This window comes from Daucus carota, chromosome 1 (assembly GCF_001625215.2).
Source record: "Daucus carota subsp. sativus chromosome 1, DH1 v3.0, whole genome shotgun sequence".
NCBI lineage: Eukaryota > Viridiplantae > Streptophyta > Magnoliopsida > Apiales > Apiaceae > Daucus > Daucus carota.
The window spans coordinates 41,974,002-41,998,453 of NC_030381.2; the positions used below are offsets into that span (position 1 = coordinate 41,974,002).

At 35.7% G+C, this 24,452-nt stretch overlaps 1 protein-coding gene and 1 non-coding gene across 2 annotated transcripts; one reads left to right on the forward strand and one right to left on the reverse strand.

The window, feature by feature from the left end:
* Positions 1-5,550: 5,550 nt before the first annotated feature.
* Positions 5,551-7,910, reverse strand: LOC108217056 (heavy metal-associated isoprenylated plant protein 26). Its single transcript, XM_017389930.2, has 2 exons — positions 7,646-7,910; positions 5,551-6,134 (listed from the first exon to the last, which is right to left on the reverse strand). The coding sequence occupies exons 1-2, from the start codon at positions 7,730-7,732 to the stop codon at positions 5,745-5,747; spliced, it is 477 nt and encodes a 158-aa protein (XP_017245419.1). The 5' UTR covers positions 7,733-7,910; the 3' UTR covers positions 5,551-5,744.
* Positions 7,911-23,165: 15,255 nt separating this feature from the next.
* Positions 23,166-23,272, forward strand: LOC135149999 (small nucleolar RNA R71). The gene has a single exon (XR_010288354.1). It is a non-coding gene; the product is annotated as a small nucleolar RNA R71 (small nucleolar RNA).
* Positions 23,273-24,452: the final 1,180 nt, after the last annotated feature.

Consider the following 24,452-nt stretch of genomic DNA (forward strand, 5'->3'; position numbering starts at 1 on the left):
TCTCGGAAGTATATACCGCCGGAGATTATGAGAGAAGACTTAGGAGAAGCTCCGAGTACAGGTCGAAGATCCGGGACAAGTCCCGGGATACAGGCCGAAGACGCAAGATAAGCCCGAAGACACAAGTCGAAGACGCAAGACAAGCCCAAAGACACAGGTCGAAGACGTGAGGCAAGCCTAAGGATACATGTCGGAGACACAAGATAAGATCGAGGATACAGATTGAAGACAGAAGACTCAGAACAAGTCTGAGGATGCAGGTCGAAGACCGAACATTCGAAACAAGGCGCGGGATATAAGTTAAAGATCCGGGACCAGTACCAACATATAACTTGTTGACCTCAGACAAGTTATCAGACCCAAGAGAAGTTATGAGTAAAATAATGGAGGCCTAAGGTAAGAATATCTTCGAGAGCAACCTTCATTTCATACTCGTCCTCAGTCAAAGTCAAAGCTTTCAAGTATGAAAGATAGACATGATAAAGGTCGGGAAGAGCATATCTAGTTCGAGACAAGCCCGATACCATGAAGAACGACCGTATGCGCTTAGGATATACAAGTTGAGAGAACGCGTTGGCAGTTGGTAGAAGAAAGTGTTTTAAGGCCACGCTTATCTTTGCATGGATACTGTGTAAAAGAAAATATTTCACAAACGAGGGAAATAATTGTTGTATTACCAAGAAGACAACACATAGCTCAGCAAAGGTGACACTGGTGTGGAAACGACACTATCATAGCATGATAACAGAGAGGTGCTAGCAGGGCGCGCTTGGTTATATAATAAAAATAGATAAAATAAGAAGAAAATGTCCTCTACAGTAACAAGCTCGTTTGACAAGCTAATGAAAGGTGGAAAGTACAACTTTTCTGTAAAAAGAGGATGTATGGCGCGACGCAAAAGCGAGATGTTGAATGATTGAAAAAGGACCAGAAGAATTTAATGTACATAAAGAAAGAAGCAAGATCCAGGCTTCAATTCTGAATGTGCAACATAATATTCAGAGGGCGCACCCTACTAAAGATGTCCCCAGGAAATACCTAACATACATACATGTTATATATGACTTGAAACTCTAAGTTAAAGCATAAAGCATGCGACAGAATATAAGAATTTGAAGAGATCTGGTGGTATATGTGGGACGCGCCTCGATTAGAAGTTAACATGTTTTTGCAACTTCTCTTTACAGAAGTCAATTATTTCTTTCTCCGTCCTTCCATAATTCAGACTCTCAAATGTGCAAGGAGTCTCCCTCCAGTATTCATTTAGTTGCGCTACTACTGCCACCTTATTCACAGCCGGATGTAGATCTAACATTTATTCCATCTGTGTTTGCATGAATGTATGTATATGGCAGCAGAGCTCGTGTGAAGTTATCAAGGCACTATTAAGGAAATAAAAGAGTAACGCAAAGATAGAGAGCTAAGAAGACCAGGTGTGTCAATGTTTCGACATGTAGGTCAAAGAAAACTAGAAATGAGAAGGCTCGCCAATTATTCTTTACTACACAAAAATGAAGAAGACGTAATGGAAATGCACTGAATATTATTACTAATAACAAGGATGGAGCAAACACGTGACATGTGGGGCTGTTGTAAAGAAAAACAAAACTTTTATATAGATTCATGCATGAGAAATCACGTGGGTACCAAGAAAGGAAGTTTTATGTTGACTATGATGATGGATATGATTCTGGCGGGCTCCGCTTGCAACATATGAAGAATAAGAGAGATTGCATGTGTACTCCAGTTGAAGTAGGTGAAAGAAGATTTGTTTATATAAATAAATTCCATAGAACTGCGAGGAGAGTTCATTAGCTGTGACACAAAAACAGAGCCAGAGATGTTAACAATTTGACGGTCAACCGATACTATTTTGGATCAATTCCAACTCGAGCAACATCTGAACCTGAGTATCTCTCTTTCACAGTACGAGTCGTAGTAGATGGTGCAAAGTTCTGCTTTAAAGGAGTCGAGTTTTTATAGCACCAACTTGTTTAACATCCTCAAGATCAAGAAATGTGGTCTGCCTGCCACGCTTCTTTCTGCGTAGGTGATACGAGTCAACAATTTTCACAAAACAAAGAGTTAATAAACAAGAAGGCGCGCCGCAACAATTACAAAAAGAAGAATAGAGTTGAAGCTGGGTTTGGGAATTAAAAAAAAAAAAAAATTCACAAATGGACACGCCGTAATTGAGCAGTCGGGAGTAGAACACAGACTAATCTCAGAATATATGTGAATTAAGGCTTTCACGGCAACCAGGCGCGCCTTCGAGACTAAGCACCTAGCTTGAAGCAGAAGAAAACAATTAAAAAAAAAAATGGGAGCATGAGCCTGTCATTATAAACTCGAGCATGTCGTTACACAAGTTGAGGAAATGGAACGAAGTGAAAGAGCATAACAATAAAAAAAAGAAAAAAAAAAGAAGTACACGAAGGTGGTGAAACTTTGGTGGAAGTAACATGCAAGTGGAGTTAGTACTTGGTAGTAAAGTACTATAATATTTTTTGAAGATGCATGTGATGTGTGGGTGCCACCAAAGAAGATGAAACACAAGTTTAATTTAATATACCTATCAAGAGCCAGGAGGTAAGTGAACGTGTGAAGGAGACTATCATGTGGTGCATTTAATGATGAATATGCAAGTGATGGGGCCCGCTGTATTAAAGACAAAAGATACTACTCCCTCATGATTACTTTGAGGTTTAAAGCTACACAAAATCTTGGCAAGTATTTCTCACATGACAACACATCAAAGATGATGGTCCCGCATGAAACTAATGAGAAATTATAATGTTAAGGAATAGAAAGTCGGCTCAACGTGGTTTTTGCATGGAATTCAAAACAAGGGAGATTATCTAATTAGCCAAAACTGAGTGGTTCTGCAAAGTTAGAGCAATCAAAGCAAGAAAGAGAAGATTATGTTGAGTTAAGGCGCGCCATTTCTGTCTAAGTCAGGAGCTATGTTCTAACCGCAGGGAATTATTATTTGTCATTATAAAGTATTTGCATGATGTTTCATCGTGAAAGTGACGAGGCAAGAAGGCGCGCCAGGAATTAAAATTACAGGCAACCGTAGTGTGGCAAGAAAAAAATAAGAAAGAAAAACATCTGTCATGGTAAAAAAAAAACAAGGTTTCGGACGATGCAAAATTTCTGCTGAGACCATCAGGACTTGTGAGATAATTTTACATGGACAAATAAAGGAGGCAAGGTGGCAAGGACAGTTTACAAAAGACAAAGCAGCCGTCAAAAGCTTGAGACTTTACTACTATTAAACTTGACTACTGGACGAAACAATTTTAGGGCGCGCCATCTGTGCACCATTCTCGGCGACAGTATTTTATTTGGAAAATTTTGTGTACGTGGAAATTCTATGCGGGTACTCTTGGAATTCTTGAGAGGCACGCCTTCCTCTAACAGAGTGCGCCATGAGATAAATATTAACATTATTATCATTTTGTTGGGTATAATTTCGTATACATATAATTGTGTACATAGACGCGTCCAACATTCCAGTCTTCAAGATTCAGAGTGAATATACGTCACAACACATCTTCGCAACACTATCTTTCCCAACAATCTCTAGACAGATAATCTTCAATTTTCAAACGGCACATCTACCAAGTCATACTTAGTCACACTCCATTCATCTTGTCAACATCTTCATCCATCATTGTCAACCGTCAACAACCTGCATCTTCAAGACATAGGGCGCGCCCAGTTCGACTATGAATTAAACGTCACCAGAACTGAGATCCTAATCAGCAACAATTGGAAGAATTTGCTTCACCATCAGGGCGCGCCACATCCTCATCTAAGGCGCGGTAGGAGGTACGTTCGTCTCCTTCAGCCTCAGCTTCCACGACCTCATCTTCATCTCTCCTTCAACCTCGGCTTCCGCGGCCTCATCTTCATCGACTTGGCCTCGTATCCTTCAGCCTCGGCTTCCGTGGCCTTATCCTCCGTGATTTCGTCACCATCTCCGTCAAGTAAATATTGCCTACACATCCATCGAGCAAATGTTGTCCTCACCCCCGTCAAGTGAACATCGTCTTCGCCTCCGTCAAGCAGAATAATCTTCATCTTCAAGCAACTTCTTCAACGTTGGCTTCAGAGGAATCTCCTTCATTCAACTCAGTTACACCATTCAGAGCCAGCAATTATCCATCAGGAAAGTCCTAATAATCAGCATCATATGGCGCGCCTAGTTAAGGAACGTCTACATCTTCTTCACCAACAAAGAACAAGCAAGATAGGGCATCCCAGGGGATGAAGGACATCAAGATCTCGTCGACATCTTCAATGCCACCAAGATCTGGGGGGTAGTTGTTATATGCAAAATTATGAAGATTAACTAAATGGGCCGGGCCCACTGAAGAAGGTCTATTTGGGCCAGGAGAGTCAAGATCAACACGATTTCGAAGTGACCCTGTCAAAAGATAGGGCGCGCCCTATCTTCAGGGCGCGCCCACTTGCTGAGGATAGTTTGGTCCACTGTAGTTTAGAAGGGCAGAAGGAGATGCTTCTTGTTTAGGGGGACGCCCTTGAACATAAGTAGATCCTACTGTTAAGTCGTTGAAGGCCCTACCTTGTAGTCTGAGAGGTTATCCTCCTTGGGAGGTAGAGGATAGAAGAGAAGACACACCCTGGAAGGTTCGATGTGGCAATCACTCGGGGGGTAGCTCACTTGCGTTGAAGATCCTTAGGCAAGGATACTACTGGCCAGAAGTTTCCTTAAGCTGTTGATATCATCGTTGAGAAGTGCAATTTCTATTTCCGAAAATTAAAATTGGTTGGCTGTGATTGTAATTTCCGTTCATTCCGCCGATTCCGAATCCTATGTGTAGCCATCATTGCTACACGCGGGTAACTGTGTTTTGCTCAGTAATAAGCAGTTTACTTATCGGAATCAGTAATAAGCAGTTTTTCTCGATATCTCCTTTTAACAAGGTCGCTAACATTCTCAATTACAATCACGACAATCAGCACGTTCATAACACCATCACTTTCATAGTTTCATGCCTAAACGAAATAATTGAATAGCCTTATGGTTTATAAAGTTGGCATGTCGATTATTTCCTGTTTGAAATTCACATCCACTCAATTATCCCGTCTTCAAAACCATGATTAAATCTTGGCCCTGGAACATTAAGCTTTATCATTCCCTAAAGCAACCTATATAGCAAGTGGGTGAAAAAGACATAGCCAAAGCCATTCGTTTAAAATCTTTTCAATGTCCCCTTATGTCAATATCCACATCTTACCAAACAGAGGATATCATCGAAACTGTTTGGGCAAACTTAAAAACGTAGAAGTTATGAAAGAATGACTAGTATTTACAACTTCTGAAAAGTGCTTCTACTTATTTACATAAACGGGTCAAGAAAAGTAGAAATTAAAAACAGACTCGGCTTCACTTAAACAAACAAGCAGTCTACTTATTTACTCAACATTGTCTATGAAGAAATTTCCTAATTACCATAATTTGAAAAACCGACCAAAATACACATGAGATATGTACATGAAAGCGGTAAAAGAGACCAAAACTTCATACCACAAAACTGTATTGTCTAGCAAATCTTAAACTTCAAAATAAATTTTTGCAATAATACATTCACCGGCTAGATAATAGTTATTACATCAAGGCCAAACCCTTTGTCCTTCTGTTCTAAAACACATACAACCAACACATAAATGTATAGAGCAGTAGCATAGTAAATTTCACATTGGACTGTTGATGATCACATAATAGCACAAGCTTGGGGGTTCTCATCACTGAAGGCAGTGGTGTACCTCACCTCAGTAGAGCTGGCACGGGCCAGCTGGGAGGTACGCTGGTCCACGTACTCAGTGTTACGCACGTACCCTGCTGGAGCCTTCTTATCGTACACACCGGGGGCATAAGGGTGATCAACGACGTCATATGGGACATATGGCCAAAGCTCCGCCTTCTTGCCTGTGCGATGAGCCACACGTGCCACCACTTTTTCTGGTTCTACATAACCAACAACAGTGAGTTTGTGCTGCTTAGGATTGATATCAACTGAGCTTACACCTTTCATTCCTTCCACGGATCTTCTCACCTTCCTTTCACAACCCTCGCAGTCCATCTTCACTTTAACTTCTACGGTCTGCTCCCACACAAGCAATTTTCAATCATTAACATTTGAATGGAAATAATTAATTTAAAATATAATAGCAAGTACATAACAGGAAAAGTTGCAATGTGATCATACAAAAAAACGTATAATAGCATAGTAAAATTAAGGGCAAAGCATATATCATATACTGTGTTTTTAATTCCGTACTACAAATCAAAATTGGTAAATAAGGTCAAGTGTTTGAGCAGTGACAAAAGGTTCTTCTTGTGCCAGAAGAGGTCTAGAGTTTAAGACCCCCACCTCTCGGTTTACCGATATTTAAAATACATAAAAAAAAACTACCCAAAAATAAAAGAATCTATATTGTTAATAAATACACATGAAATTCCAAGATTTGCTGAAATTAAACAAATCAAAATGATGCACACTAATGTGTTGGTTGTTACTGAATGAGAATATAGCTTGTGAATCAATATAAATTGTCACGACACCGTGGGACCTTAAAATTCTGGAATCAGCGGCTCGTTTGATATTTGTATTGATTAGCATGAAGATACAATTCAAAGTTGAAGTACTACCATAGTTATGAAGTTAATAAGTTTAAAATTTGTTTTAACCTTTCAAGTGATCAAAAGCATCAATCCTTAAAGAAAGTTATAGTTTTTGTTGCTAAAGTTGTGCATGATGGAGCATCCAGCTTAGCATATCATGGCTGTATCTCTGTTATGTCCTCTTTTTATCAACCAAAGAGAGCATGGACCCTAAATTATAAGCTAACAAACAAGAATTTAAAGTATACAAAAGAATATCGCTAGCGGGGCCCAAGAAACATGTGGTGCATGGGCCACCACCAGGGAGGCTGGATCATTCTTGAAACCTCCTCTTTAAGATGCAACCAAAAATATTTACTACTCCACCAGTAAATACCAAATACTCTCCTTCCGATGTAAAGAGAAAACAGTTTTTATGGAAACACGACAAAAGTAAGGAAGCCCCCAGGAAAGAGGCCGAGTATAACTCTCAACTCCTGCACGTCCTCCCGTTTAGCATATCTTATTTTTGATAAATAAATTACTTATTTTTTTTAAAAAAAAATAGTAAATCTGCACTTCTGTAAATAAGCAATGCCTTAGGCTCCCTAAAAACTTAATTCTAACAAATTACTAGGTAAATCTGAATCATTTTTTCTCAAAATATGTTAACAAGTAAAGTTCAGTTTAATGATCTTTATCAGCACAACTAGTACTAGTCAGTGTTTAACTGATCGGAACAAACAGTAATGTTTCCTAGGATTTCACTAAACACATACGTACTCAAACAAACTTAAAACATGAATATCTGACACAAGGTTTGCTATAAACATGGCCGAAAAACACACAAGAAACGGTTCATGTATTGACACAAAGACAGAACAACAGATCTAACTCAAGAATCAAGATCAAAAAGCAAAGAGGCCATAGCATACGGCATGTATCAGACTGACAAATATACACATACAGTATACAGATGTGTGTGTTTGTGTGTGTTTTATAAAAAGGTACCTGCAACTGCTTGCGTTTCTTGTACTTGGAATGGCTGCTTCTGCCAGAGCAATCAAACATATCAGAAATATGATCCAGCGCCCCCATCTTCTTTGTTTTTATTCAACGACACTTGATTTAGTACTAGCGAGTAGTAATATCTCAACACTCCCTTCTCTGTATAAAACTATAGGTGGACTCGGAGATGTGTGTAAAAGAAATAAATATCTTGGACTCTTGTTAGTGTTGAGTTCTCCTAGATCTCCTTTCTTTATATAGACCCCAACTACCAGCTGTAAATAATTATAGTAATATTTTACGTTTTGAGTTGAAACTGTTTAGCAAGAGGGTGTGTCGCGGCTTATTATTTATTACTCCTTCCGTGTCCATTTTGGAATAAACACACATTTTAAGAAAAAAATTGGTTAGATAGAATCTTATCTCATGTGTCATTAATTAGTGCATTGATAAGTGAGAATATTGTTGAGTTTCAAAAAAATCACAATAAATATAGGGATCTAATGCATTGAGAAATGAGAATAATGTTGAGTTTCAAAAAAATCATAATTAATATGAAGATAAATTTGTATTGAAAGAAGAGAGGGACAAGTATTTTGAGACAATTTTTTTTCTCAAACTGGACCTATAAATTGAGACGGAGGGAGTATAAAAGATACATGTCTTAAGTCATAATTTAACACATTTAATGAAAAATGTTGATCCACAATGTTTTAGGGATGCAATATATTTGGAGGACAACCTTTTCAAGTCCTATTAATAGGGCGCTTCTTTCCTTACCATATCCTATTTTTTATAATAAATTCTTATACACATCCTCTTTCTCTCTATTTTATATTATATTTTAATGATGTAAGAGAATTTTAAATAATAAAATATTAAACATATATTTAAGAAAAACACATGGTTAGAGTTGAACTTATATAAACATGTCTTAAATCATTAGGACATCATTTTTATATTATATTTGAGACTCCAACTACGACACTGTTGTACTTGCTCATTACTTCGTCTTGATTTAAGTGTTCTTTTCGACTTTCAAGAAGTCAAAATGATCGATATTTAATTGTATACTAAAAAACATTTATTTATTATATTAGAAAATAAAATTTTAAATCTTAAAATAGATTAAATATAATTTCTAATTATATAGTTCTTTTATTCTTTTTCAATTATATATATTAATTTGAGTCAAATATCATTAATTTGACTAGTCAAAAGTCAATAGAGTAATGTATGTATAAGTGAGAATTAACTTTTATCTTTATGTGTTTAAATAAATATTTTGATGTTTAGAACTTATTGAATATAGATAATATTAATATAATAATAAGTTATTTTTAAAGTTATCCTTTATATATTTGTAAAATCAAATTTAAAAAGTAAAAGTAAGTTAATGTTAGGATTTTCAACTTCTTAAATTCTGAATTATAAATGATTTATAAATTTATCATATAAACGATATAAATAAACTGTTTCCGTATAAATCCATACAAAAGGCTCCATTCATGTACTGTAAGAGAAAAGCTTACAGCTAGCTAGGGACACGTGGCGGTGCGAAACGGGAGAGTCAATACAAATCCCCTTCGTCACCTTTTTCAAATGACAGCGGATTGATTAAGGAGGTGTATATCTTCAAAAAAAAAAAAAAAAGGAGGTGTATGGTTAAATTTATTTTTTAGAAATAAAAATTTAACTTCAAAAAAAATATATGAAATTTTATCTTCTTGTAAATAAATTCTTATTATTAAACGCCTCCTTAACACTTCCAAAAACTTTATATATATTTCTGGAAAAAACTAAACCTGTAATAAGCCCTTAAATTTTTAGCCAAACATACCCCAAATTCGGTGCAATTTCGTATTTTTGTCATCTCTGTCTCTATCTCTAGATTAGCATCATTTTAATTTTTGTAGGTATCTCACGGTATAAAAGTAATTTTTTTTATTATTTTGTTCTGAACTTTGTACGAATATATTGTAAAATTTAGGTTGATTGGATGTAGGACCTGTCAATGGAGCGAAAATCACTTCGTTTCGTTCTTTTTTTGTATCGTCGCTTGAATGAAGACACCCGATCGGCCGACATTCCCAAATGCCCACCACCGGCCCCCCTTCTTCTTTTTCTTTCCGGCACGGATATGGATTTAAGGAGAAAAAAATCCGATCCGATTAAAAAAATCCGATAATAAATGGATTGGATATGGATTTAGTATGATCCGATCCGTTTTATAACCCGATCTGGTTAATATTAATATATATAATATAAATATATATTATATATTATGTAATAATATATTATATTCCTAATAAGTGAGACTAATATGTGTCAAGTTAATGTATTAGCTGAGTTTATGCTTCCCTCAAAAGTTTCAGTCAGTGGGAATTGTGTCCGGTGTACATAGAAATGTGATAGTGGTTCAGTAACATTTATGCTTGGTGCCTGATGGGCTAATACTCTGAGACAAAACTTGAACTCCTATATGTTTACGTTTTTCCTTAAACAATCAGTCTCACTATTATGATAAACGAGTTACCAGACTACCAGAGCTTTTAAATCTTAGTCAAAAAAAATAATAAAAAGTTAAATGGATCCGGATATCCGATCCGTGATCCTAACGGATTCAGATATGGATCGGCCTGTAAAAAATCCGGTCCCGGTCCGATCCGAATCCGGTAAAATAAATGAGTATGGATATAGATTTAAGCTGATCGGATCCGAACCCGATCTATTGACAGACCTAATTGGATGGAGTATAAGATATAATGATTTATAAAATTATTTTAAATAAATATATTAAAATATGTGTAAATAAATAAAGTGTTTATTGATTTGGAGTGAAAAATGTAATATGTTAAAAATGTGTTATTACGGACATATGTTCAACCATTTTTTTTCCTTGACGAAAAGCGAATAATTCATTCAAATATCGAAATCCAGCCGGTACAAACTCCCGAACTGTCAATTACAACCTCATTATGAAACAAAAAAATGAGTTAAACGGATAATCGTGTTGTTTTTTCCAATTAAATCGACTATTTGTTTAACTCATTATAATCGGTTCCGATCAGTAGGGTTTGCGGTTTATGAAAATTAGCATGATTTTATAATAAAACCATATCTTTAATATTTTGAATTTCATTCTTCAATTATTTATCTAAGAGTAACATTATTCATTAATATTTTATTAAAATAGTCCACTTAAATTATGAATAATTAATGTTTAATGATCATAATTATTTTAGTTAATGTATTAATATAATATTTTTTAAAATTATACACATAAATACGAAAAATATTCATATATCTTGATGACAACTTATCTTTATAATAACAAGATAACATATTTATCTATATTATACTTATATATATACTATTAAAGCCGAAACATTAAAAGTTTGGTCGGTCAGTACTTGGGCCAAAATAGGCTTATCTATATAAACAATTATTTTTTTAACATATTAAACATTGAAAGTTTGGTCGGTCGGTATTTGAGCCAAAATACGAGCCTATCTCTATAAACAATTATTTGTTATCATATTATCTTTTTTATAATTTTCTAACTAAAACAACTCAATCTTCCAAAATAACATCGAGCAACATAGTAATTACCTTTTTAACTAAAACGTATTATTTTTTTTAGATTTTCTAACTAAAAAATTTATTCAGCTGTTAGATAAAAAAATTATTTAACAAAACTATTCTATCATAATTTTATTTTCAACACAAAATTAGTTAAATTGAAAATATATACTATAAAATAACAAATATTATAACCGCCGGTGCATTGCACGGGTTATAAACTAGTGATAAATATATAAACATAACTATAATATATTATATATGTGTTTATGTTGTACGGATTTATACATAATGTATATTTGTTTGTATAATTGAAATGAATTCATAAACGGTGTATTCCCAGAATAATTAAACCTTAATTTCAAACCACATGTCGATTTCAGCTTGGTTCAAATCTTGTGAATTGTACGGTTTATCCTAGATCGCGAACATCTTAAATTATTTATGACCATAAATATCGAGGAAATTAGATAATACTACTCCCCCAAAATTGGATGTATACACCCATCCTTAGAATTTTTATGTCGATTTATCATAAATTGATTAGTTATCCACGTAAATTTGGGTTTAAAACTCGTGTATAAAATATAAATTATATGCATCAAGTCGACGAGGTAGTGGTTAGCCAAACTGCGGAGACGAATCTTATCATGTCACCGACTCATGGACTTTGGATAAGGAACCAAAAACAGATACTACTAGAGTATACCAGGAAGAAATGATGATGAGCAATGATGGCTATATCAAGTATGAACGCGTATCTTGTTGCCTATTTCCGGGCGCTTACCTCCGCTTGGGCCTTTCTCTATCTTCTCCCCTTCGTTGTCGGTCATTATCCAAATTATCCATCACTATGAAAAAAATCCTTACATATGGTTTACGCATCTATATAATTGTAGTAGATTTTCGCTTAAGAGCATTTTCGATAGACTCTTGATTCACTCTTAAATATATCATAAAGTATTGACTCTCAATAAATTAATGCGTATTCATCTCCAATAATGTTCTTCAGTCTTCATATTCACTTTTTATCTATTTTTTTTGTTATTAAAAATAATATGCAATCATAAAAGTACAAGAGCTCTTCATAAGAGAGGAGAGAGAAGAGACCCTCAGTAATTTAAAGAGTTACTAGAGTCTTTTTGAGTAACTTTTTTCTACTTGCTCTTCAAATTTTAAGTTAAGAATTTATATAAAGAGATTATATATAAAGAGGTTATTGGAGATGTTCTAAAACCCTGACTCCAAGCATGATCTTACTCGACTATAAATTTTTCGTCAAAGAAAATGAATCTCTATTAACGAGAAAGCACAACTAATCTCTAAAATATCCTGCATCATACTCAACCATGATACTATTTAAGTACATGTGCTGAATATAAAGCAACTTCGTTAAAGTTAAAAAAATCACTTTTTTATATTTCAAAATTTATTATCTTACAATATTTTAGGTATTGAGAATGGAACAAGCATATTCTCAATAATATTCTTTAATCCATCACGAGGAAGGCTTTCCTCATATTTTCTAACCCAGACTTTTCTCACTATATATAGGCCTCATGACATGTGTCTTGTATGACATGTGTCTTGTCTGTGTTTTTATCCTCTGTGCCTTGTATGTGCTATTATTTTTTGCGTCTTTAGTCTTTAACACTTCTTCTTTTTTTTTTGAGTTTGAGGTCTAAAATTATTGTAACAAATCAAATTGGAATTGCACAAACTGGCTTATTTTACGCATAAAAACAACTATCTAATACTATACACGAATGCGCGATTCTACTCCATAGAAAAGCGATATTGAACTAGAAGTTAGGGGTGTATTTATAAATATAATAAATACAATGGTGAAAAAGGTAATATCTCTTTCTCTGCCAATATTTTTTCACCTAGATGCTTTTCGATCATACATGTAATGTACGCGCACACACTATCACCAGTAATAACTAACATAATCTAATTTTTTGAACAATCTTCGATTACAACACTATTATCATATTATTTATATATGACTCAAAACAAATCGCATGACATAAATGACAAAAACTACACAAATCGCAATATTTAGTTACCGCTGATTTCCTTATTAATATGTTGTGATGATAAAGTTCTATGGCAAAGCTGCTAGAATTTACTGTTCGTCGGACGTTAAAAAAAGATAACATGGACAGGCAATATAAGGGTAAGAATTAAATAGATAAAAATATTAGTTTATGATGGATCAATGATTGTAATATATAAATACAAGGATTAGTAATTTCAGGTTTTTAGTCTGAAATGAGTTTCCAATTTATCACTTTCCCATATATCTTCTTTTGAAGTTAAATTTCTTGTTAAATAAATAGGATGTGGAATCCTGTAGTCTATACTTTCACTATAAGTATCATTGAATTTTTGTTAACAGTTAACTGAAAAAGCTTGAATATTTAGTTAGTAAGCAGCTGAAATAGTAGACAATTACATATCAAATAATAAAAGTAGTGAGCCTTATGCAGTTCTATACATCGTTGATCTTCCCGCGAGTAGTAATACTTTGGAGTAATTAATTGACAGATCATGTATTATTCAGGTAGACTAATCAGTCATGCCATCATTTTGCATCATCTTCATCGGTATTCATAGAAATTAAAAAGAAGGAAACAGAAAACAAAGATCACAAATATGCACTTGCAAGAAGTTTGCAATCAGATACATGATATGGAAACTTATTTGATTACACACCACACACACATATAGATTTTATGAAGCTCAATTAAAACTACTACCACCGTCGATACATTGACTGCCCCTAGAATGATCAAACTAATAAAGGGATGTCGGAATCATTATGGTGACCGTAAAACATGACGTCGATGCAACAAGCGAAAGCCATGGTGCAAGACTTGAAAACGGCGAATACAACTTCAAAGAAGATGTTGAAACGCTGTTCCATTAGACCCCAGATCGTGGATACACAGTTCCACACCATTCTGAACCCAAATATCATAGTCTCAATATGCTCTGTTTTATTTATATATATATATATTTATTTATTTCATCAACTCACTTCACATATGTTAATGTATATCCCCATATTTACATTTTTTATAGCTGAACGGAGTTGGATGAGAAGAAAGGTCATTAATGCCAGTTTTGGAGGTTTGTTACCTACTTTCTTCTTTATTTCATCAGCATTCACTGGCGCGGATTGCATGTTATTTGTTCGTATTTGAGAGCCGTAATCAAATTATATTCTATCAGCTTCCAGTATAGGTTAATGTTGCGTAAAATACTAATGTGCAAGTGTACACAATCGCAAACAAGTAATATAGTAATAAATACCAGATATCGTTCCTCAAGGACTATCGATACGTATTAATCGCAAATAATCTCTAACAGTCTGATTATCGAACACAATAAATTATTGATGGTTTTTATATTAAAACTAAATTTAACCAACTAAAATTATACTAAAGAGCTTAACGAGTTTCAAATATGAGAAGATAAGTCAGGATAATTACTTCCCCCCAACACAAGAATATCGGTAAAAGAGTTGCGAAATACTGCAGCAAATCACAATTTACTAGCTAGAATTCAATGGTCATAGGCTTCTCTCGAAATCACTATGGTGTAATTCCTACAAATAAACTAACATATGTCTATGCCAATTTAATATTCGGAATCCAATTAAGCATCAATTCACAAAGCTATGCATGGTCACAATATATGTCTATACCGTAACTAAATTATAATCAAAAGATATAATCATGCACCATTCAAGTTTTGTGTCAATTAATCATAACCCTCTCAGTATTATGATTAACTCGATAACCCACTAGAGTTGATCAGACAATAGCAAGTATTAACATGAAAAACACTTGAATGAGTAAATCACAAAATTGCATACAATATTCTTAACAAAACACCAAAATCCTCATGCTAGGGTTCCATAAAAATCCCAACTTTATACAATTAGTTCATACTGAAAGTACCAAAATCAACTAAGAATAAGAAGCACATGTTCATGATAACAAGAGTTAAGGAGAGAAATCTAAACAAAAAGATGAAGGAACAAATCCACTGAATGTCTTCAATGGCTGAAATCTCTTCCGTCTCGCTTCTGCTTCCTCTTCTTGCTCGAGCCTCCACTCTCTAATTAGGTCTGAATACTAATCCCCAAAATATCTCTATTAAAAGTATTTTTTAATGAATTAATGAAAATACAAGGAGATTTCCGAATCAGAATAGAATTCCAAAAGTGGAAATTCGCAGTTGACTTTTTGACTCTGATTCTGGGCTGATTAGACTGGGATAAAAATGCAAGTCCACCTCTGAATTAAAGGCCTTGTTCTAAGCTTCGCGTGGGCTCTTGAATCACTTGATTTGGACTTACGGAACTCCATATATGACCCAAACAGTGAATGCTGCGCAGCTAGCTTTAAAATCCGAATTTTATTCGAATTAAACTCCAAGTCTTGCTATTTAAACTCCAATCCATATTTAATTAGAATTCCTTGCATCCTACAATAAAACATTAATATTTATTAAATAAAAAATCCAATTAAATACAAAATAACTAAAATATAGGGACAATATTAAGATAAAATGCACGCTTATCACGTCCCCACACTTAGCATTTTGCACGTCCTCGGGCAAAGAAAAAACAAAAAACTATAACTAACTAACTAGTACCACTTCCGTAGGTGATCACGATTGCATTTGGCATATGCAATAAGCCCTTTAAACCCCTAGACAGCTCTAGTGGACGAGTAAGGTCTCGTGAGGGTTTATAGTGAATATACCCACAAAATTCATTTTTTTGTGTGCCAAGTCCCAAATATGCAAAATACATGAATGCAAACTAAATGAATATATCACAACTCCAATCATGCAAGTATCAACCTTGTTAACATATAATCCTCAGAAAATGCAACAGTCAAGGTCTTCATCTATCTCACATATTAGTCATGCTACTCTTTCATTGCAAGTGCGGAGTGCATCGTGTGTGTTCAACATGCTCTTTAGTGAAACAAAATAGAGACCAACAAACTTCAACAGAGTCTTAATCATGAGTCGTTAATCAGAATAATGCTTAAACACTCCGTTACATTAGCGTCAACTCTCGCTTAGGGTCACCAAGGAACTTTCATGCCTCTCCTATATATTTTTTCACTACCTATTATTTGGTGTGTATGTGCTCGGTCTAAGGTCGGGACGCTTCTCAGGGTAAGTGAGTTACGACCACCATAAGACTTCACCAACCAAATTGTTCACACATGCAATTTAGGTGGCTTATTTGACCGTGCAATGGTTGAGATCCCTAAAGATTTATGCACTAATACCCATTTAGCGAGTGTTGGGTCAGCAATCCCAAACCATAAAAGGCTTTAGGTTACTAGGCACAAAGTCCCTTCAGACTTAATTACTCGAGTATTAATGAGCTCAACCTAGTCAATTATACCACCATTTTTTTTTTCGTGAACTTTATTGCTACTACATTCTTTTTTTTTTCTATTTTTTTTTTCTATTTTTTTTCTTATTTTTTTCTAGAAAGGCATGTATATCCCAAAGTTCCCCCTTACTTAAGAATTATAGACTCTAAGCTCAAAAGGGAATAATCAAAATTCTACGCCCGGCTCATAGCTAAAACTCAAGAAATAAGCTGGCCTAAAATCTTGTCTCTAGAGCATTATATAATGTAATTAAAATTTCCGCACAAACAACTTCTAAGCATGCACAACATCACATATAATCAAGATTACTAACCAAGACATTATGCAAAATAAATCATCATAGGATGTCAACATGGTATAACTAACTAGCATGGAATTATGAAAATGCACAAAAAAAATAAAAATAAAAATGATCTACTAAAAAAAACATGCATCTATATGCTCTACAATTAATGCAACTAATATGAATTTTCTAATAATGAGACAAGGCAATAAAAATTATATCTAACTAATTTTTTAATCAAAGTTCCCCCTTACTTAAGAATTATAGACTCTAAGCTCAAAAGGGAATAATCAAAATTCTACGCCCGGCTCATAGCTAAAACTCAAGAAATAAGCTGGCCTAAAATCTTGTCTCTAGAGCATTATATAATGTAATTAAAATTTCCGCACAAACAACTTCTAAGCATGCACAACATCACATATAATCAAGATTACTAACCAAGACATTATGCAAAATAAATCATCATAGGATGTCAACATGGTATAACTAACTAGCATGGAATTATGAAAATGCACAAAAAAAATAAAAATAAAAATGATCTACTAAAAAAAACATGCATCTATATGCTCTACAATTAATGCAACTAATATGAATTTTCTAATAATGAGACAAGGCAATAAAAATTATATCTAACTAATTTTTTAATTATTTTTTTTTTGTTGAAAACCCCTCCCCACACTTAAGTGGTTCATTGTCCTCAATGAATAAAAATATACTACAACATATAATATAATATAATTATAATAATTATCACTAAAAAAAATTCTATAAAAAAGATTAAGAAGAAGACTCCCCTGAAAAGTTGTTTCAGAATATTATAATTGCCATCCACTTATTAAAACAACTGATATGGTGGTCCACTGGCTTGAATGTGACATAGAAGCTAGGAGCACTCCTCCTGGAGATTGAGGGTTCGACCCCTGGCTACTTCACGGGCTGGGCCGGTACAAGTGATTCCAAGGTTATAAGGCTCAAAGCAGATTGGACGCGGAGCTCAGTGGGCCGGGCTTCAAATGGATGGATTGATTGAAGCCCAGGCGCTAATAGATGGACTGTGGAAGCCCAGGCGCTGATGTGCCTGAAGTGCATTCCTGCAGAAGTCAGAAGCTAAAAATGGGCGTTCACAAAAATTTGGATGGCCATCCTCTCTCACTGGAACATGCGTAAGAAAAACAAAAATTGTAGACGCCCCACTTCCAAAAGTTGGTTGGCCGACCTGAGATTCTAATGAATTACGCCCTGCTTAATTTCTTTCTTTCTTTCTTTTTTCTTTCATCTACAAAATTTCTTTCTCTTCTGAAACACTTCACACAAAATATATCAAGGCATCTTATGGGAGTAAAAATAATAAATTAAAAACTATCTAGCTAAAAAAAAATAAAAAAAAATACTAAATATATATATCACTAACCGTACAAACATCATGGGTTGCCTCCCAAGAAGCGCTTTTCTTTAACGTCTTTGGCTAGACGTACCACCCTTTCAAGACTCCACCAAATCAACAGAGGTCTTGTCACGAGCAACTTGACCTCCCCAGTAATGTTTCAACCTTTGTCCGTTTACTTTAAATTCACCCCCTTGATTATCACGCAAATCCACAGCTCCATAAGGATACACCTTGATGATAGTGAAGGGTCCTGACCACCTAGATTTCAACTTGCCAGGAAATAATTTTAGCCTCGAGTTAAATAATAAGACTTGTTGCCCCACTTCAAACACTCGAGATTGAATGCCCTTATCATGCCATTTCTTTGTCTTCTCCTTGTAGAGCTTAGCATTCTCATAAGAGAAGAATCTGAGTTCATCTAACTCATCAAGTTGTAACATTCTTTTTTCACCGGCCAATTGCATGTCAAAGTTTAAATTTTTCAGAGCCCAATAAGCTTTATGTTCAAGCTCAACCGGTAAATGACACGCTTTCCCAAAAACTAAGCGGTACGGAGACATACCCAACGGAGTTTTGTATGCAGTACGATATGCCCAAAGAGCCTCATCCAATCTTGTAGACCAGTCCTTACGGTTCGGATTCACAACCTTTTGAAGAATACCCTTGATTTCTCTATTGGACAACTCAGCTTGTCCATTAGTCTGAGGATGATAGGCTGTAGCCACTTTGTGTCTCACATTATACTTAGCCAATGTATTGGTTAACAATTTATTCACAAAGTGCGTACCTTCATCACTGATGATTGCTCGTGGAGTTCCAAAGCGAGTGAAGATATGTTTGTCCAAGAACTTGACAACAACTTTTGCATCATTAGTGGGGTAGGCAGCAGCTTCCACCCATTTAGAGACATAATCAACAGCCACTAAGATGTATTCATTTTTATAAGAAGGAGGAAACGGGCCCATGAAATCAATTCCCCACACATCAAACAACTCTACCTCAAGAATATTTGTCAAAGGCATCTCATTCCTTCTTGATATATTTCCAACCCTTTGACAACGATCACATCTAACAACATAGGCATGCGCATCCTTGAATAAAGAAGGCCAAAAGAAACCAGATTGCAATACCTTTGCAGCTGTGCGTTGTCCACCAAAATGTCCACCAGAAGGAGATGAATGGCAGTGGAAAAGAATATCTTCTACCTCATAGTCAGGAACACATCTTCTTATCATCTGATCAGCACCCTGTTTGAACAAATAAGGCTCATCCCAAAAATAAGATTTCATGTCATGTAAGAATTTCTTCCTTTGTTGGCTAGATAAATTTGGTGGCATCAATCCAGTAGCTAGATAATTAGCAAAATCAGCATACCATGGTGTAAAATCAGAGAGTTGTACTTTAAACATTTGCTCATCTGGAAATGTCTCTTTGATAGGAATCATCGAGGAAGATTCATCAATGTACTCCATTCTCGATAAATGGTCAGCCACTTGATTTTCTACACCTTTTCTATCTTGTATCTCGATATCAAACTCTTGAAGTAGAAGCACCCAACGAATTAACCGAGGCTTTGCATCCTTCTTTGCAATTAAATATTTGATTGCCGAATGGTCAGTGAAGACAATCACTTTCGTGCCAACCAGATAAGAGCGAAACTTGTCAAAGGCAAATACTACGGCAAGAAGCTCTTTTTCAGTCACCGTGTAATTCAATTGAGCTCCAGTCAAAGTACGACTTGCATAGTATATAGGATGAAATACCTTGTTCTTTCTTTGACCCATGACTGCTCCCACGGCATAATCACTAGCATCACACATTAATTCAAATGGCAAGCTCCAATCTGGTGCAATGATAATAGGTGCAGAAATCAACCTTCGCTTTAATTCCTCGAAAGCCTTTGAACATGCTTCGTCAAAAAGAAAAGGAGTATCATTCTCCAATAACTTGCAAAAAGGCTTAGAAATTTTGGAGAAGTCTTTAATGAACCGTCTGTAGAAACCTGCATGCCCAAGAAAACTTCGAATGCTCTTAACAGAGGAAGGAGGAGGTAACTTCTCGATGACTTCAATCTTCGCCTTATCAACTTCAATTCCCTTCCTTGAAACTTTATGCCCCAACACGATTCCTTCCTTCACCATAAAGTGACATTTTTCCCAATTGAGTACAAGATTGGTGTATTCACATCGCTCCAAAACCTTCCCCAAGTTATAAAGACAATCATCAAAAGAATCCCCAAATACTGAGAAATCATCCATGAATACTTCTAGAAAGTCACCAACCATGTCTGAAAAGATAGCCATCATACATCTTTGAAAAGTTGGAGGGGCATTACATAGTCCGAATGACACCCTTCTGAAGGCAAAAGTACCATAAGGACAAGTGAAAGTAGTCTTGTGTTGATCTTCAGGAGCAACTGTTATCTGATTATAGCCAGAATACCCATCAAGAAAACAATAATACTCTCGTCCAGCCAGTCTATCCAACATCTGATCAACAAAGGGCAATGGAAAGTGATCCTTTCTGGTGGCTTTGTTCAGCTTCCGATAATCAATACAAATTCTCCAACCGGTGACTGTTCTCGTAGGTATCAACTCGTTATTTTCATTTTTTATCACCGTGAATCCACCCTTCTTAGGCACACACTGAACTGGACTCACCCATGCACTATCCGAGATCGGATAAATAATTCCAGCATCTAACCACTTAATTACCTCTTTCTTCACCACTTCCTTCATAATAGGATTCAATCTGCGTTGTCCTTCAACTGAACCTTTGGCACCATCTTCCGACAAGATTTTATGCATGCAAATAGAAGGGCTAATACCTTTGATATCTGCAATACTCCATCCAATAGCTTTCTTGTGATTCTTCAGAAGCTCTACCAATTTCTCTTCTTGAGCAATAGATAATTCAGCAAAGATAATAACAGGCAAAGTGGAAGAAGGTCCCAGATAAGCATATTTCAAATGAGAAGGAAGAGCCTTTAGTTCTAACTCTGGTGGTTCATTAATTGATGGCTTAGGAGTCTTGAACTCCCTTGACGACAGATCCAATGACTCAAAGCGTCCCTTAGTTTTTGTAACCTGTGAATTAGCTTCCAACCAAGCTAGGAGTTCAACATTATCATCTTCTTCTTGAGAAACATTCAATATTAATTGCTCCAACGGATCGTGAAAAGAATTAGAGTCTAATTTATCAGAAATTAGCTCATCAAATAAAGTGATAGCTGAGCAATCTTCAACATCATCAGAATATTTCATTGCTTTAAAGACATTAAAAGTCACCTTTTCATCTTGAACCCTCATAGTTAGCTCTCCGTTTTGCACATCGATGAGAGTTCTTCCTGTAGCAAGAAATGGTCTCCCCAAGATAATGGGAACCTCTCGATCAGCCTCATAGTCCAACACGATGAAATCAGCAGGAAATATGAACTTGTCTACCTTGACCAGAACATCTTCAATCTTTCCCTCTGGATGAGCAAGAGATCTATCAGCTAGTTGAAGAGTGACAGTAGTAGGACGAACTTCTCCAATCCCCAATTTTCTGAACACCGACATAGGCATCAAGTTTATGCTAGCCCCCAAATCACATAATGCCATCCCACAATAAGAGTCACCAATAGTGCAAGGAATAGTGAAACTCCCTGGATCTTTCATCTTTGTAGGCAATTTATGTTGCAAGAATGAGCTACACTCCTTCGTTAGAGCTACAGTTTCAAACTCCCCCAGCCTTCTCTTCTTTGTAAGAATGTCCTTCATGAATTTCACGTAATTAGGCATCTGCTCAAGAGCTTCTACAAGAGGAATATTGATGTGAAGTTGCTTTAAGACATCAAGAAATTTCTTGAACTGAACATCCTGTTTTTGCTTTTGAAACCGCTGAGGATATGGAGGTTGTGGGTGAATGTGTGATTTTTCAGAAGAAGCCTTTGGTGGAGATACTTTGTCATTCTCGATTTCCTTACCTTCAGAATTTTCCTCATTGCCACTCGGTTCAACAGAATCATCCGATTTAGCATCAGTAGTAGCGTTCCCAAATACTTTTCCGCTCTTCAATGTCATGGCCTTACAATGTTCATTCCCAACACCCTTAGGCTTTTTGGTGTCGCTAGGGAGAGTACCATGTGGTCGATTCCTTAGCTCATTAGCTAGTTGCCCAACTTGATTCTCTAGGTTTCGTAAGGATGCCGCTTGACTTTGGACCAGAGCTTCAGTCTGAGATCTACTAGCTTCATTCTTGATGATGTACTCCTTCAACATATTTTCAAGTGAATTAGACCGAGGTGCTTGTTGAGAAAATCCGGGTGGATAATTGGACTTTACGTTGCCATTTGAAGTTCCAGAATTCGCCCCTTGGTTGCTCCAAGAAAAGTTAGGATGTTGCCTCCATGACTGATTGTAAGTATTTGAATAAGGGCCACCCTTATTTTGATTTCCCATGTAAAAGACAAATTCTGGATTTGAAGGACAACTATCATAAGTATGAGCCTCACCGCAATATACACAAGAAACATTCTTGGTTTGATTAATCTGTGAACTGAGGGATTGCTCCTTCGATTGATTATTGCCCATGCTCAGATTCTTGAGCATATGCTCCATAGATGCTAGTTGAGCCTTCATCGAAGTTATAGAGTCCACATCATAGATTCCAGCTACCTTTTTCCCTGTTTGAGCTCTAGAAGATGACCACTGATAGTTGTTGGTAGCAATTGTCTCAAGAATATCATAAGCCTGATTATAGGACTTAGAGAGAAGAGCCCCATTTGCTGATGCATCCACCACCATCTTTGTTTGAGCATTGAGACCATTATAAAAAGTCTCCATCTGAATGCAATGAAGAATACCATGATGAGGACATTTTCTGAGTAATTCTTTAAATCTCTCCCATGCATCATACAAAGATTCATCATCCTGCTGTTGAAAAGAATTGATCTCATTCCGGAGCTTTGCATTCATATTGGGAGGAAAATACTTGCTCAAGAACTTTTCTGTCAAATCATTCCATGTTGTGACTGATCCTGCCGGTAAAGAATTTAGCCAGGTTCTAGCTCTGTCTCGCACAGAATAAGGGAATAATTTCAAGCGCAAAGCATCTTCAGGTACTCCTTGAAATTTGAAAGAATCACTAATCTCCATGAATAGACGAAGATGAAGGTGAGGATCCTCGGTAGGCATCCCACTGAATTGACCAATAGTCTGAAGCATTTGGAACATGACCGGCTTCAACTCAAACTGTGTTGCTTGAATATTGGGTCTTATGATCCCCGAATTTAAATCTTCGAAACGGGGTGCCGCATATTGCCGAATAGCACGATCTTTATCATCCACAATAAATGCACCCGCTGGAATGTCTCCATTATTAACGTTGTCATCCATAGCTACTAGTGTTTGCTTGATCTTGCGTTGTGCTTTTCTTCTTCTATTGAATGTTCGCTCAATTTCAGGATCAAAAGCAAATACCACTGGGTGTCTTTTGCTCATGCACAAAGAGACCTGATGAACACAAAAAAATTTACTCCCGTTAGAACAGAAGTAACAAAAACCAAACTGTGAGAATATCAAATTCGCAATTAATAACTAAAATAGTCCCCGGCAGCGGCGCCAAAAACTTGTTGCGTAAAATACTAATGTGCAAGTGTACACAATCGCAAACAAGTAATATAGTAATAAATACCAGATATCGTTCCTCAAGGACTATCGATACGTATTAATCGCAAATAATCTCTAACAGTCTGATTATCGAACACAATAAATTATTGATGGTTTTTATATTAAAACTAAATTTAACCAACTAAAATTATACTAAAGAGCTTAACGAGTTTCAAATATGAGAAGATAAGTCAGGATAATTACTTCCCCCCAACACAAGAATATCGGTAAAAGAGTTGCGAAATACTGCAGCAAATCACAATTTACTAGCTAGAATTCAATGGTCATAGGCTTCTCTCGAAATCACTATGGTGTAATTCCTACAAATAAACTAACATATGTCTATGCCAATTTAATATTCGGAATCCAATTAAGCATCAATTCACAAAGCTATGCATGGTCACAATATATGTCTATACCGTAACTAAATTATAATCAAAAGATATAATCATGCACCATTCAAGTTTTGTGTCAATTA

Excerpts from the sequence above, each read along its gene's own strand:
- LOC108217056 (XM_017389930.2), bottom strand. The coding sequence starts at position 7,732 with ATGGGGGCGCTGGATCATATTTCTGATATGTTTGATTGCTCTGGCAGA. Across the intron at positions 6,135-7,645 it reads AGAAACGCAAGCAGTTGCAG|ACCGTAGAAGTTAAAGTGAA; the intron begins GTACCTTTTTAT and ends GTGTGGGAGCAG.